The sequence below is a fragment of the Cygnus atratus genome, chromosome 1 (genome assembly GCF_013377495.2).
Source record: "Cygnus atratus isolate AKBS03 ecotype Queensland, Australia chromosome 1, CAtr_DNAZoo_HiC_assembly, whole genome shotgun sequence".
Taxonomy (NCBI): domain Eukaryota; kingdom Metazoa; phylum Chordata; class Aves; order Anseriformes; family Anatidae; genus Cygnus; species Cygnus atratus.
In genome coordinates, this window is record NC_066362.1 from 145,276,515 (window position 1) to 145,291,934 (window position 15,420).

The 15,420-nt window shown below is 39.5% G+C and overlaps 1 protein-coding gene across 1 annotated transcript in view; it reads right to left on the minus strand.

The window, feature by feature from the left end:
• MCF2L (MCF.2 cell line derived transforming sequence like) overlaps nucleotides 1-15,420 on the minus strand; it is a 155,102-nt gene that overhangs the window by 55,892 nt on the left and 83,790 nt on the right. The window contains exons 3-4 of the mRNA XM_050708351.1: nucleotides 10,857-10,940; nucleotides 2,660-2,774 (exon numbers count right to left, since the gene is read on the minus strand). Of these exons, the coding sequence (XP_050564308.1) occupies nucleotides 2,660-2,774; nucleotides 10,857-10,940 (199 nt within the window). The remainder of the gene's footprint in view (nucleotides 1-2,659; nucleotides 2,775-10,856; nucleotides 10,941-15,420) is intronic.

Here is a 15,420-nt window from a genome sequence, read left to right on the forward strand (position 1 = left end):
ACAGAAAATCTCCAGAAATTCTGCTCCCCGAGTTTTAACTAGTCAAAACGTGCTCCCACCAAACTGATGCTCTGGGATGCCTTCAGTGCTCCTCCCTGAACCAGATGCTGTTTGCTCCGCTCAGAATTTCTCACAGGAACCCCACTCTGTGAAGAAGTTCAGTGGGCCACAGTAAAGCGCCTTGCCAAAGGAGGACTCTCAAAAGGAGGAGCAGATGTGAATTTAGCACATAATTATTTGTAATAACAGTATTCAAGAAAGATACTATCAAGGGAGGCTTAGCACCACAAAGCTTAAACAACATAAGGATAAACAAAGAAAATTAAGCTGACTGTTGGCTTCACAGCTCCTCTCCTGATTACCTAGGTGTTAACAAGTTCAACCAGGACAGCACCTTACAGTACTGTGCTGCATATAACCAGTGTTCCCTGAAAGGGAATAGGTCCTACAAAATAATTAAGAGGAAAGACCTTTACAAGAAGACCATTTGTTTACTGCATATTCATGAAGAGAAATAAAGCATGTGTGTGCATGAGGGAAATCTGCCATGATTAGTTTCAGACACGAATTCAGCACAGCCCATGCTGAGTTGCACTCAACATTGTCGATGAAAAGAATGAGAAAAACAGCTTGAGACCAACATTTAATCGGAGTTAGACAACCTGAGTTTCTGCGGGTATTTAACCTGGGAAAGCCACATAGCCCGATTTGGGAAAGACATAACAGATCTCACTTCATACTATAGTCCAGGCTTGAAGGGATCTCAGGAGGTTTCCAGTCCAACCTCCTGCTCAAAGCAGGGCCAACCCAAATTCGGATCAGGTTATTCAGGGCTTTGTATGGTCAGGTCTTGAAAACCTTCAAGAATGAAGACTCCATGATATCCTTTGGCATCCTGTCTCAATGCTTTGTTATTCTCCCAGTAACAAATTGATGAACCAGTCTTTCACCCACCTAGTAGCCCCCGTCAAGACTGTAACAACCCAACTTGGACACAAGGCTCCTGGGAGAAGACTGTGGAAAGTCTTGCTAAAGTTGAGACATGCACAGCCTCCCCTCATTTACGCATCCAGCAATTTCACCATAGAAATAGGTTGATCAAGCACAATTTACCATTGTTTAATCCATGCTGGCTACTTCCCAGCACTTTCAGCTTTCTTGTGCATATAAATGCATTTTAAGAGGACTCACTCCATAACTTCCTGACAGACTAAAGTGAGGTCAACTAGTCTGTAGTGCTTCAGATCATTATTCTTGCCCTTTCTGAAGATGAATACGATATTTGCTTTTCTCCGGTCAGGTCATCACAGTCTGCGTCTGATCTCAAAAATCTTTCAAAGATGATAAAGAGCTGCCTCACCATGCCATTAGCTGGCTCTCCCACCACTCTAGATATAGCTCAGCTTATCCCAAATACTAGTTTTGGGTCAAGATTTTTCAAGAGATCCTTAAGATCCTCACCTGTTGCTAGTCATTCTCAAACTCAGATCCTGTCTCTAAGCACAAAGGCCTGGACAGACTGTCAGAGAAGACTGATGAACTCTTTGCTTCAAGCGTCTCAGCCTCATCTGTGTTGGCTGCCACTAAAATACCCAGCCCATTCAGCACAGACTCACATTTTCCTTCTTCATTCCTTTACTGCTAATGCAGCAGATTTTTTTTTTTCTGGGCGGTGCTGTGATTTTCCTGAAGCCACCCCTGTGTGTTCAAGCAATGTTTCTGTATTTCACCTTTGTAGCCTGCCACTACTTTCACCTCCTGTATACTGTCTTTGTACTGCAGCTCAAAGTCACAACTTCCCCGCTCAGCCAGGTCAGTCTCCCAGGATGTCTACTCATTTTCCAAGATATACCATTCTTGTGCTTGGACGGTGCTGTCCCCAAAAACTTGCCAGCTTTCCTCAGCAGATTTACTCTTCAGAATTGCCCTCCATTAAATCTTACCTGAAAAAGCCAGTCTGTTCTCTTGAATTCTAGCATCTGTACCCTACTCTGCTACGTACTTTTCTCACCTCTGTCAGGATCTTGAACTATTTCCCTAACAGATTTTCAATAAAAATCACAATCTTTGTTGAGCAGCCCATTGACAACACTATCCCATACCTTCTAAGAGAATCAGGATTAATTGCTGGGCCTGCTTAGCACTACTGGTCAGATTTTTGGAAGTGCTACAGAGACTGTAGCACTTAATTGCTGAGATAATGAAATGAAGCACAAATGGTTAGGACAAATCCCAGTATGTAACTATGGAGTATTCCCTCACCCTGAGTAACATCTTGAGTAACATCCAGGAATTAGCATATCCTGCCAAAATTGTATATGTTTTCAATTAAAACACACAACACCACACTCTAAAATCCGTCAGTGCAAAAATATGAAACAAGAGGAAAACTTCTATTACAGAATCTATATCCATACCTACCAGAAAGTAATTTCTTCTTTCATCCTCTAGATGAATGATATATTGCTATTTATAGTTTTATCAACTACTACATTAGGCTGTTCTCACTAATCAAGACTCTTATTGACACTGCATCACCTGCTGCATTTGCATTTTCTTTAATTAAATACAAGCCTGACCTCTACCCCATGATATGTGTTTCTGAACATAAAAAATCCTTTATTGGATAAGAATTATTTTCTCCTGGCGGGGTGCTCACCTTGGGATGCTGGTGAGGTAGGTCAGGACATTCTGGAACTCCTTCTCTGGGATCTCGTTGAAAGCTGGGTAGTCTGGAAAGGTGATAACGGGGCATCCATCTCCCCCTCTTCCACCTACAAAAGAAACAAGAAGCAGGCACATTTACAGAAACGTCCCGTTACCTAGACTGCAATTTCGCAGTAACTAAACTATTGTACTTTTTCTTATTTTGATGCAGTGCTCATCAGCATGGATGCTATTTATTCTGAACAGTCTGATCTCTTCTACAGAGCTTACAAAGGTTTATAGGAAGAAACTTATTACACATTAATTTTTTCCTGTGCATGCTAAGTGTCTTGTGTGAACACAATTTGGACACCAGATGGCAGTGCATCTTTCATTTGATAAATGCCAACCGCAAGTAAATACAACCCTTTTGGAGAAAAATGAAGTAATTTAGGGGAAAAAAAAATAATAATTCAGAACTAAGCAGGCAAATCTCCATCTTGAACTAAACTCAACCTTCTTACCAGTTTGAACTCATTACTGCAACCCTCCCCTCAGCTAGGGGAGCTAGCTCTCTAACATACCTATTTTTAGGTACAATTATACGTTATTTTCAGCTTTCCCCTGGTTACTCACTTTGTTCCACTTAGCTTCTATAAATAGGTCATATGAAACAAAAGAAAAAGAACAATACTCTTGCAGGACACAGCCTAAAAGAAGAACCACAGACCACGACTTTCAGGAAGTTCCCAGACCACCAACAATTGTCAAGGGCAAACGCGGAGCCATCCAGCCTTGACACAGCCTACTATTTTTCAGTTTCTATTACACTCATTCGTGGTTACCATGGGTGGGGGCGACTCCATCCTCCTGCCTGTAAATACACTGTTGTGCTCTGATTACGTTAATCCAGTATTTTCCTGACGGGACACTTGAGCACACCTATACCTCCCAATGCTGCTCAAGTGCTTTTCCTTACCAGAGCCTCAGTGCTGCAGAGCTTAGAGCCAGGTGCTCTGAACTGCTCTGCATAATAAATTCCCCATAATTTCAGCTTTAACATCACTGGCCTAGAGAAGTCGCTTTCTATATTGCAACTTGAAGTACACGATATTGCAACTTGGAGTACATTGCCACAAATGAAAGACATGCCGCTCTAGTAAAGCATTGGTTACTTGCAAATAAGCATTTGTCATGGCAAGTTACATAAAGATCACAGAATATACAGCCAAGTAAAAATCCTACATTGAAGTTGCGTTGGTATGAAATACTAATATAGTAGATGAGTTCGTTTTTTAATATGTCCTTTATTTCAGAATGAGCTTAAGGCAGCAAGGAATGTGTTTTTTTTTTTTTTCCTTCATTCAGAACCACTTATCCTTGTTTCACCTCTGCAAAAGCAGCATTATGTAGTTTAGTCCTAAATTAGCTGTGTAAAACGTGATTTTCTTTCCTTCTCCCAGAACTAAGCCAAGCCACAGAATTTTGGTGTGAGTAGGTAAAAAGAAAATTGGAGTTTGGAAAGCAAGGTTTGTTTGGTTTTTGGTCTTTGTTTGTTTGTTTGTTTTAAGTGAGTGGAAAAGCAAGAGAGTGACAAAAATAAACAATTTGACTTCTCTCATCCTTTCCAAAACATGTTTTTAAGGCAAAAATTTAAATATCTTATTAAAACCAATTCACATAATTAGCCTTTCAGCATTCCAAACCCAGTTACAAAAAAGACATGAAAACTAACCTGAGCTCCATGAGTGCCACAGCTCATGACAATAACTCAATTTGTACAGAGTCATTTAGAGTCATTTTTTAAATGAGCAACTGTAATTTTCACGCAATCACAAACTGTAAAAATCATAATCCAAAGTCATTTAACTGTAATTTTTTTTTTTTTTTTTTTTTTTTTTTAAAGAAATCCAAATCTGTTGGTAGAGTGACTGCATCTACTTAGCTCACAGTCATGACAGCTGCAAAATCATCTCTCTCCCTGCAATTCACCCTCCTGAAATGTCCACCACAGCTGCGGACCAAGCTGAGCTTCTTTGCTGGCCAAGTTCAATTCACCATGCCGCACACAAGCCTACTCTCCTATTGCTAGGCGTAAACAGGGATGCATTGACTTGTTCAGCTGGAGTGTAATAATTTTGTGTGTTCCTAAGACAACCCAGTATATCTTTGGGAGCATTTTCAATCTAATCTCAGGTGGGTTTTGTTGTTGTTTTTTAAAAGTTTTTTTTCTGAAAGGATATTAAAGCCCCTTCTTTTGGGAGATACGTGTATACACATACGCACGCACACAAATGCTATCATGACTATGCAAGGGAAAATGTTGAAAAATGTCTGGTATTATTTCTTTTTGAGGTATTCATCAAATGCCACTTGAGTGCCAGCTTTTGTTTTCGGTTAAATTGCAAAGAGCAAAAGAGAATACACCAGTCCTTAAGTACCTGCAATCAGTCCTCACTCATTTTGTCTGAAATGGTTTCCAAGAATTACTTGAGAATTACTTGGTCTCATTACATTTGTAGTTGTAAGGAACCACCTCCAAATGAGAGACTCATTATTTTTCAGTCTAAAAATGGAAACACCATAGAAGTGAAGAGCACTGAAACGTATATCTGCAATTAAACAAAAACAAAATACCACTTTACATGAAGTAGACCCACTTCCACCCTATTTCCGTGAGCCTTCATTAAAGCAGTACTTTGTTATTAACTCATTTACAAGTGCCTTTGCAAACCTATTCGATTGAAGCTTCCAAAACAAATTGGATATCAAAGAAAACAAATTACCCATGTGAAGTGAAAGTTTTTCAGAGGATAAACCCCTACAATTCCAGTAAACTTCCAGTGAGGTGGGGCTGCCTTCTAAGTAGAAGAACGGCCTTGGTCTGCAGCCAGTTGTTACATCAGTGACAGCCCTGTATTTTGGGGGAAATACGCATTTTGAAAATACGTTGAATTGCATTAGCTACACAAGTTAGGTAGCAAAATGACTTAATTTGGCTTATGAAATATCACAGTGTTCCTAGCTTCTCTAAAATTTTTTAACGATAGCACTGATCATTAAAATTATGTGGATCCAGAGAATTAGCAGTAGTCATTAAAAGGTGGGTCCGGAGCATCAAGAACTCATGTATATTAAAGGAATGGAAAAACAATCCTTAGAAACTAGCAAACCTAGGTAATTTAGCATTTATTCTCTATGTTCTGCTACATCTAACTTCTCCTACCACGGTTATAATTTTCTTTTTTATGATGTTCTTTTTTTGTAAGTTGGTAGAGTGATAAAGAACTGCCAAGCCAAGGAAATTTTAACACTGTTTCACACAAATTCTAATCAATAGTCATACGATGGACTTGTCCAAAACCACTCTGAAGTGACAGTTATTACTCTTTTCAGTTTAAAACTGCATTGAAAGTTACAAAAATTATGAAATTGGCACAGCTGCTGAAAAACACACGTGTGCACAGAGAAAATGAAAATTCCCCACAGCCCAGTAAAAGACATGCTGTTTCTCCTGGTAGGACTGGCAAAATCAGAGAGCAGCAAAGTAGAATGCTCAGACTTTCAGGAAACGAAAGCAGATTATTTTGCAGTGTTCCCCTAGTTATTCTGCTCGAGCTTGCAAACGAAAAGGTACTCTCAAAAGCACCCTACCCAATCCCACGAAAAGGGAGCAGTGTAGGTGGATATAATTATGTGATGACAGATTCAGGTTAGAGGACCTGCATTTTAGCTCTATCATGCAAATGAAATGGCATTCAGATTAAAAGAAAGATATTGTTTTTATATTGATCAGTATGGGCACACAAGACTCAAGAGCTGAGCCATTTGACAATGACAATGGTCAAGAACTTCAGTTCAAAAGATCCAGCTTGTATAAAAGTAATCTTGTTTGCACTGACATCAAAAGTTAGGTACTTGTGCGAATGAGAGAAAGGCTTAGTACGTATTTTGTTTTACTGCTGTTGTAGTTCAGATACTACGTTTATGTTTCTGAAAAGGAATTTCTCCTTTCCTCCTCTTGAGGAATATACTCAATTGGAGTACTCAAAGTATGTGAAATTAAGAGTAGACTTCAATGAATTAGTGGATAAAAGCTTCATTGCATATCCTTTGCAAAGGAAAAAAAAGGATTGAGGTATTTCAAGGAAATATTTTTTTAATAAATAAGTGAAGTTTTAGATTACTTCACAAGCTGCATTTTGCTCAGGCTGATCAGTAGTAAGTATACTGGGCTAGAAATCAGATTTTTTTCTTTCACGGTTTTAGTTTCTACAGACAGCAAGTTCAGTGTACTGAATATAAAACCACAGTTAGGTCAAGACCTGAGTGAGACAAACTGCTACTGTTTTTTGCTTCTTCTACTGTCAGTACAGGACACTTACAATGAACGTGTTATATGGGCAACTAAGTTGAAATTTCAAAAATAAATGCTGCAATGTGCATAGTACAGAATCCACTTAGAAATTCTCAAACACAGTTTACAGACTCAGGACCCACTGATACAACAAAGACAACAGTTTAACCAGTAAGGTATTTCCAGGTCACTTCCATACAAGAGAGCAAGAACATTGCTGATGAATTAAAGTTAGAGAGAGCAAGGAGAAGCAAATCATTTACAAGGACAATTTAAGGGCCAAAGATTAAGCATTTTAAAAGCTAGAACCAATGCTAACTTTTTCAACTGCAGGAAAGCCAACTATGAATAAATATGCAAAAATGCAAGTTGCATGAAGAATTAAAAAATAGCAACTTTCCTTTAATGGAAATAACTTTGTTTGAAGTTGTGCAATGTATGAAGAGGCATTCAAAACAAAGCGAGCTGAAACAGCTCGTTTCAGTACTTGTGCTGGCCAGGAGTGCCATTTGCACATCACACAGCTTGTATGATTTAAGATGCATATAAACATATACACCTGTCTGTATGCTCTTGTTCATCTATGTTTGTTTTAACACACCTGCCTATAGCAACTGCAGATAGTTACAAAGTTGGCTATGAAAGTAATACAGCAACTTTCTAAGCCAGGGAAGAGAAAAGAAAATATTTGTGAAAGAAAATATAAAATGCAAATGAGAGACTGTAAGCAAGGTAGGCATTTTCCAGAGACTTTTGAATAGACCCTCCAACGTCCCTTTAGAGGAGAAATAAATAAATAAATAATATAGTAATAAATAATAAAAAACCGTCGCAATAGAGGAAAAGTGGTTACAAAAATACAAACTAAATGAAGAACATGTTAGACAGGTGAAACAGTGAACCATGTAGAGAGGACTGTCTGCTTTGGTATGTGGAAGGGCACACCTAATATGGCTTAGCAGCAACAAAAAGAGCAACAAAAATTCTTGAAGTTAAGGACCTTGTTCCACAGAAGGAAGAAACTCCAAAGAAAAATGTAAGCAGCTGAGCCTGAGGTAAAATATTAACACTGGGGTTTATAATCTTGTTTTGTGAATGACTGATTTGAAACCTCATCCAGAGCTTGCAACTTGCCCCTATTACATGTGAGCTGAACACAACTGCAGACACACTGCCGAGCAACAGCTAGAGCCTCCAGCATCTGTAGGAGCAGCTAGCACCTTGCAACCTTGACACAATTACATTTGGCTATGCTTGCTGAAAAACTTAAGAATTAAAATAAAGTTTTGTTTTAAATTGTTTTGTTTCAAGCCTAACTTGGATGTCCCCAGAGCATTTGTAATATAATTTAACACAATGAGAGACATGGAATACTTTGTACCTCCAGAGGAAGAGACAGACAAACAGGTGATGCTGTTTTACGTCAAAACACAGAAAGTAGCTCAGAAAGGGCTACAATCTTCAGCTGTTGAAGCAGACTGCTTTGCACTCACTATTAAGCAAGCATCCCACAAGACCTAGATATAACCTATTAGTGAAACTGATGTGATTTTCAAGTATATGTTACAGAATCACAGAATCATCTAGGTTGGAAGAGAACTCCAAGATCATCTAGACCAACCTTTGAAAAAAACTAAAAAATGAAACATATATATGACATTGATTCACCACACCTGCAAAGAAGCTATCTACCACAAATATTCATAATCTAGAAACTTCAATTTTAACATGTTTTGTGTCATGCCCTAAGATCCTATTTGAAAGGTAACTTATTCATTAAAAAATAAAAGTCCCCTTCACACACATAGGGAAGGCCTTAAGTGGCATTCCAGCAAAGCTACTTGTAAGCACAACAACTGCAAGAATAAGTAAATTGGTAAACTGTATATAAATTGAGTGTCAAAATATTAACTCTGTTCCTTTGTTCACAGAACCCATAACAACAGTATTTGGTACAGCACCAAAAATAAAACCCTCAGTGTCCTGCAGGAGGACATTAGGATAAAAGAATTGAATTTCAAAGTGAAATGAAAATGCACAACAATCTAATTGCCCAATAATAATACAATGTAATGAAGAATATAGTTACAGTCCATAATAATGCAGCTGTCCTACTATTTCAGGCGAACAAAACAGACTTAAAATAGATATGAGATTTAAATACAAACTGAATAAAACAGAATGAGGAAAGGCTGTCCTCACTAAGCTCCACTGCACAGCAGATGTAATGAGTGTTGACAATGCTTGTAGCTGTGAGAACTCAAGACTGGTAGGGGGTGAAGAATCTCCCACTGGACTCAATGAGATTTCAGTCATCTACTGAAATCACCAGTTTTCCACTTACTTCTGAGGGTCAAAATGTAAACCCTACTTGGAGCTGCCTAGATAGGCTGGTTCTTGCATAACGCTATTTCAAGCTAATTTTTGCCCCTGGATAAAAAGGAAGAGCTTGGAAAGTAAAAAAAAAATAAAAATAAATTGCCAGAGAAGAATTGTAGCTTACACACCATCATCCCAAATGAACCACGAACAGCCATCTTCATAAAGAAAATAATCTTATTTCCCATATTTATCAGCCCATAGAAAACACAACTACTACTACAGTTCCAACACTTAGTTTAGCTTATGAGGCAGGAATAAGCTATAGATAATGATCAGCTGCGATAACAATGAGATTTAAAAAGGTTTTATCAAACAAAGCAGCACATTGTTTCATTCCCGGGTGTCCCTTGATCTGATGCAGGAAGGGATTCAAAGGAGAAAGAACAGTCAAAGTCCAACTTCAGCCTAGAAAGGTTAACCTCCTTCATACTGAAGGAGGCAGGGCAGCTCTGCAAAGCTCATCCTTCTCCATGTACTGGAGGGAGGGCAGAGCAGTAACTCCAACAAGTTCGCTGCTGCACACCTGCGAGAGTTTTACAGACAGGAAGACAAGAAAACAAACAACACAGAAGCTTGTCAGACCCGTCTCAGCCTGATCAGCGAGCGGAGGCACCGTCTCCCTTTATTCATTAGGGATTAGTCACGGTCAGTCCCAGCATCTGGATGGACCAAGCTCAGCAACTGATGCCTGCACAGCACATAAACACATTGCTTACCTGGCGCAGGTAATCCAGGGGCATCAAAAACACTCTATGCTGTGTAAACACAGCTGTGCTGCTTTTAGAGACAGTTTTAGTCTACAAAGCAGGTTCCTTTGCAGAATGAATGCAGGGATACCAAGAGGAAAAGCCCTTCCAGAGCTGCATGTGTCTGAGCATGGCACTGAGACTGCTGGGGAATGTGCTACAGTGGTGCTTGCTCAAATATCGCTTTGGTCAAGCCCAAGGTGTCAGCTTGGGTTTCAGTACTGAAGCTGACAGCAGAGCTGGTGGCAGCTTAGCCTGCAGTATGAGGACCACCAGACCACAGCTACAACAGCACACCCACACTGCATCTCCAATTCCCAACAACAGCTCAGTTAGCTTGGGGAACTCTATATCAGGATGCAAGCACTGTCTCAGCCACAAGCACTGGGAAGCACAGCTCCCTTAGCACTGACTACACGTTCACATACCAGGCTCCTCTGAACTTCCTTATTTATTTTTTCCCCGTTTATTCCTTTACCCTACCCTCAATTCCATCCCATTATCCTAGATGCTGAAAATGATTGATAATAAGGCACGATGGAAATTTTAAATTAAATAAATACCTTCACTTTTTCGTAAATCTTTAGATAACGAGTCTTGGTAGTCTGTATTTTCAGTTTCTTATAAAGAACACATTTGTGAGGCATCAGAAACTGTGAAAGCATAACAGGTCCAGCCATAGAACTGAGCAGTATCCACATGAGGGAACATCATAGACTTCTTACCTGACAGGTAAGCAAATTGTTTCTTTAACTGGTCCTGAATATCTGCGGCATAGAGGGGAATGATATCCTGATGCATGATTTCATCTGTGGGGAAAAAAAATGCATTGCAAAGTCATTTTATGTAAAGTTTTAGAGCAGACATGAAAAATAAAAATCAGCGCTAAGAAAAAAACACCCAGAAAATGGTCTAAGTTTTTCAAAAATAATGAAAATATTTGGAGTCTTTCAAGTGTTTGCCAGGGGCAAACTTTTCTTTGAACAACATATTGATAAAAGATTAAGAGTGATGTAGATTTGCTGACACGTGGAAGGTATACTGGATGTCACTGAACCAGACGTTGTAAAGCTAATATTCCTCAGGAATGATGTTAAACAGTGAGATTTTAGATATCAAATGCATTTTTTATTAAAACCTTCTCAACCTATATGAAAAAGAAGCAGAACAAATGTTAGCATCCCCCTTGTCAGGCCTCACTGAAACCATCCCACACTGTAGACCTTCCCAAACTCCAGCACCTACCAACTCCTCAGTGGATTTTATGGAAGGAGCAGCACACAGCTCTGAAATCATCACTGCTATCCCACCCAAAGGGAAATTTTATTGATGAATAACCTTCATTATTCTGCAAAGGGAGTATAGCTAGCATTTCTCATGCCAAATAAATGGTAGGGTCCTGCCAGAACCTTGCCTAGGGTCTAGATACCACAAGGTAGCACCGCTCTGCGTGACGGGCCTAACAGGCCTGGAAATTCAGCCCCGCACAGGATGCACTGTGGAAAAGCTTTGCCTAATCTTTTATCTTAGCCCTTCTATCTCAGGTTAATGACAAGTGTAATAATTTCCTGAATCTTAGTTTTCGGCCACAGTATCCGAGCCAATGTGCTTCCCTCAGAAGGGAGAGGTCAAGCAGAAATCTAAGTCTTGCTAACCGCTTGAATCTGCTGACCACGATAAAGACCTCCATTTTAAAGACATGTCAGAGTTGCCTCATTCACTGAGCTATGACCTTGTTCTTAAAAGAAAACAAAAAGTTTTACTCTTGTGATTCCTAAATATTTTCTATTTTTTGAGCCTCATTGAAAAGCAATGAAAGAATAACTGAGCATTTTCATTCCTTCGTTTTGAGCATTTTTTAACCCGCTGTTACATAAAGAAGTTTTGTTTTTGTAATTTTTTAAGGTACATTAAATGCCATTAGGATACACCCAATTCTTACACTCAGAACCGTAAGCGTACACAGAAGTAAGTAAAAATAGAAATGAGGTATGGGGATAAATATCATCTGCATTAAAGTACAAGCTGATCAAGCAGAAGTATTGCTCTGGCCCTCAAGGATGGGCTATGCTCTTACAGAGATCTTTCAAATGCCAGAAATTGAGGGGAGAGTCCTGCATTGCTATGAGCAATTCTCATGTGTGTACAATTTTGAGAAATGCAACTATTTGAGAACAGTCCCCCAAAAAGCATTCAGCTATTTCTTCCAGATAAGCAACAACTTATACTGGGAAACAGAACTTCTCTGTTCCCTTTCTGATGGCCTGACAAGAGGAGCAGCCGTGATCACTGTCAAGGTCACACACTAATCAGAGCTATTTTTCTGCATCTGGTGAACGGCTTCTGGATCAGAAGACCTCTGCATACCATGCTGTCAAATCCATAAGTGGGCAGATTTAGCTGTCAAGTCATATTTCTCCAAGACCTGCAGTTATGTCGTCATATTAAGGAGAAAATTAGAAATGGGTCTTTTAAAAGTTCCATCTCAGATGGCCAACCCATTTCCAGAAGAGGGGAACCCCCCACTCTCCAAAAGAAAATAGATTTTATTTTTACTCTAAGTGCTTGTTAATACAAAGAGCCCACCTGCAGCAGTGGTTAAGAAACTAAAGTCAATCCCTGATTCTGCAGGTGAACCCATTTAGCCGATCCTATGACAGGATCAATGCCAACTTTTTTGGTGGGAGATAAGAAAAGTGAAAAAATGTAATCACTGTGTAATACACCATCCTGTCTACAGTCACAGGCAGAAGTAATTTTCATTACTGCCACGTAAGCCCATAATAAAACAGGTGTGTGTTGCATACATAGGTAAATACATGACCCATAACATTTAAATAGGCAAGACATTCGTAAGTCAGGGAAACTATATTTTATGTTTACCAGACACAAGGATCCCCGCTTCCTGTCATGCCTGCGTGATCTGTCACATTGCTGTCCTGACTCATGCCACACAGAGATGCAAATTGCTTTGGTTGCCTCACTGCTCTCTGTGGCAGAAGCAACAGCTTTTGCAACCCACCAGGGCAGCCCACAAACTTGAGATCACACACTTTCACTGAAGATACAGCATTTTCCTCCCCTGGTTTACATCTCAGTTTTAATTCAAAGAGCCAGCATGCTTGCAGCTGCAGGAGCAGAGCAGCGCGCCCACGTACAGACCAAAACCCTCCTGAAGCCCATCCAGTTGTGGCTCTCTGCCAAAGCACAGCCCTTCCCCACCTTGCTCTGGCTCATCTGGTTTCATGACACACTTCAGGAAGCAGATTGTGTGTTAAGATCAGAGCTGGCTTTCAATAATTTGAAAAAAAAATAATGAGATAACAAGTAACAGCATAAAACAAAGTGAGAAAATGCAACTCTTGAAACTCCTGAGCTGTTTATGTTCAACAGCTTGACAGGATGCACTTGAACCCAGTAGCAGTGATGGGCTGAGGAAGAAAACCATGAAAGCACGAGGCAAAGGATAGAGAGCAAGCTAAGTACTTGAATGAACAGTAATCAACAAAAATGAGACATGGACAGAGAATGTCCATGAGATTAAGAAAACAGACAGGCTTATATAAAGTCGGGACTCTGGGAATTCATTCCTGCTTCTCTATCACATTTGTTGTGAATTTTATCCACCATATTACAGTATCTTTTTTTCCACTTGACTTCTTATGAATGGAATATAATCTTCATAATCCAAGAAGTTACCTTGACCAATAGATGGCATTCATTACAACAGAACTAAGTGATGTGACCTTGAAGTTACAATAAAAGGCAAAAGTAGCAGTTATTTGTGTTAGCCACCCTTGCTGGTGATAAACAAAAAGAGAAAAATTCTGCAGCCACATTTACTAAACAATAAAAGTTTTATCATGCATTTAGCTGTGACAACAAGCAGCTTGCCCTTCTACAGAAGGAGGATGGAACTCAAAAATACAAATGCAGCAGTTGAGACAACTGCTGTAACACAAAAGCAGAAGCACCCCAAATGTGCTAACGCTGTAGTATCCGAAGTGCATCCAACAATTCCCATGTTTCTGCAGCGCCCACCAGAAAAGAAAAGGCAAGTTTCAGTGAAATGGGAGGCTTTTCCTAATCTATGTTGCAGCTACATGAGGGGATTGCAGTTTACATAGAACATTACTTAAACACCACCAAAACAGTTGGTGTGACAAGCTACAACATAAAACCTAAACGTGCTACAGAGTTCAGTATGGGCTGCAAAGCCAGCACAGGACATTAAGTTCTGCACCCAACCACCTCGTAATCTTTATGCACTGCAAGCTAGGAAACATGAATTGCTTCAGTGCTGTAATTCATCATTTTGGTTTGTCAAAAGTTAAAGTTTCTTGGGGCAAGTTTTGTTTCTTTTTCTTACAGGATATAAACAGGATTCATTTTTGGACTTCCTACACTAGGCACCTATTGTAAGTGGATCACTGCTAACCAGAATCTCCATGGACAATAACTAACAAAAGGTTCCTCAGCCTTTAAAAGCCACACGGTAAGCTGATACTGAAATGTTGCCCTTTGGATTTAATATTACATACAATAACTGTCATTCATTCTTGTTTGCACTGCTTTGTGCAATCCTATCAAGATGGTAGAGTAAATCAACAGCCAATAAGGATTGGAAAGTAAATGATAATCATTTTTGACATTTCCTTGAGCTAAATAGGATTATTTAAAACAAAAGGATAAAACAACCACCACCACCGCAACCACCACTTCGACACACAAGTGTAGAAGGCTGTTGTCAAGTCACTGATCATAATTGTAAGAACAGTTTGCAGACTTCCTGTTATTTACGTATTGAAACAAAGAAAATCCCTTCTTTCTTTAACGTAATTCTTTCATTACACCCATATCCATTACTCTTTCCCAGGCCTGAAGAATTGAAATACTGGCATAAGGCTTTCTTTAAGATGCCAGGATTCATTTTTTTCTTGAAAAGCACTCACAAAAAGAAACACATCTTTCAAGTGCATCTATCAGAAACTGGTCTAGCACATTGGCAACAGAGCAGGTAATCAAATTGATGTCAATTTACAAGACGGAAATAGCATACAAACACAAGCTGCTTCCAAATACAGAATATTCTTAAAAGCAATCTGTAAGATACCTAAAACTGTTCCCAAGCAACATTTCCTAATCCTTCCTGCACGATGGCTGTAGGAAGAGAGTCTTCAGTGCACAGGTACCAAATCTCAGTTTGGGAGGGAACAAACCCAAACTTTTAACAGCCAGGCACCTCAGAGACAAGACGCTCCTACCAGTGTCATGGACCCATGGCTTTTC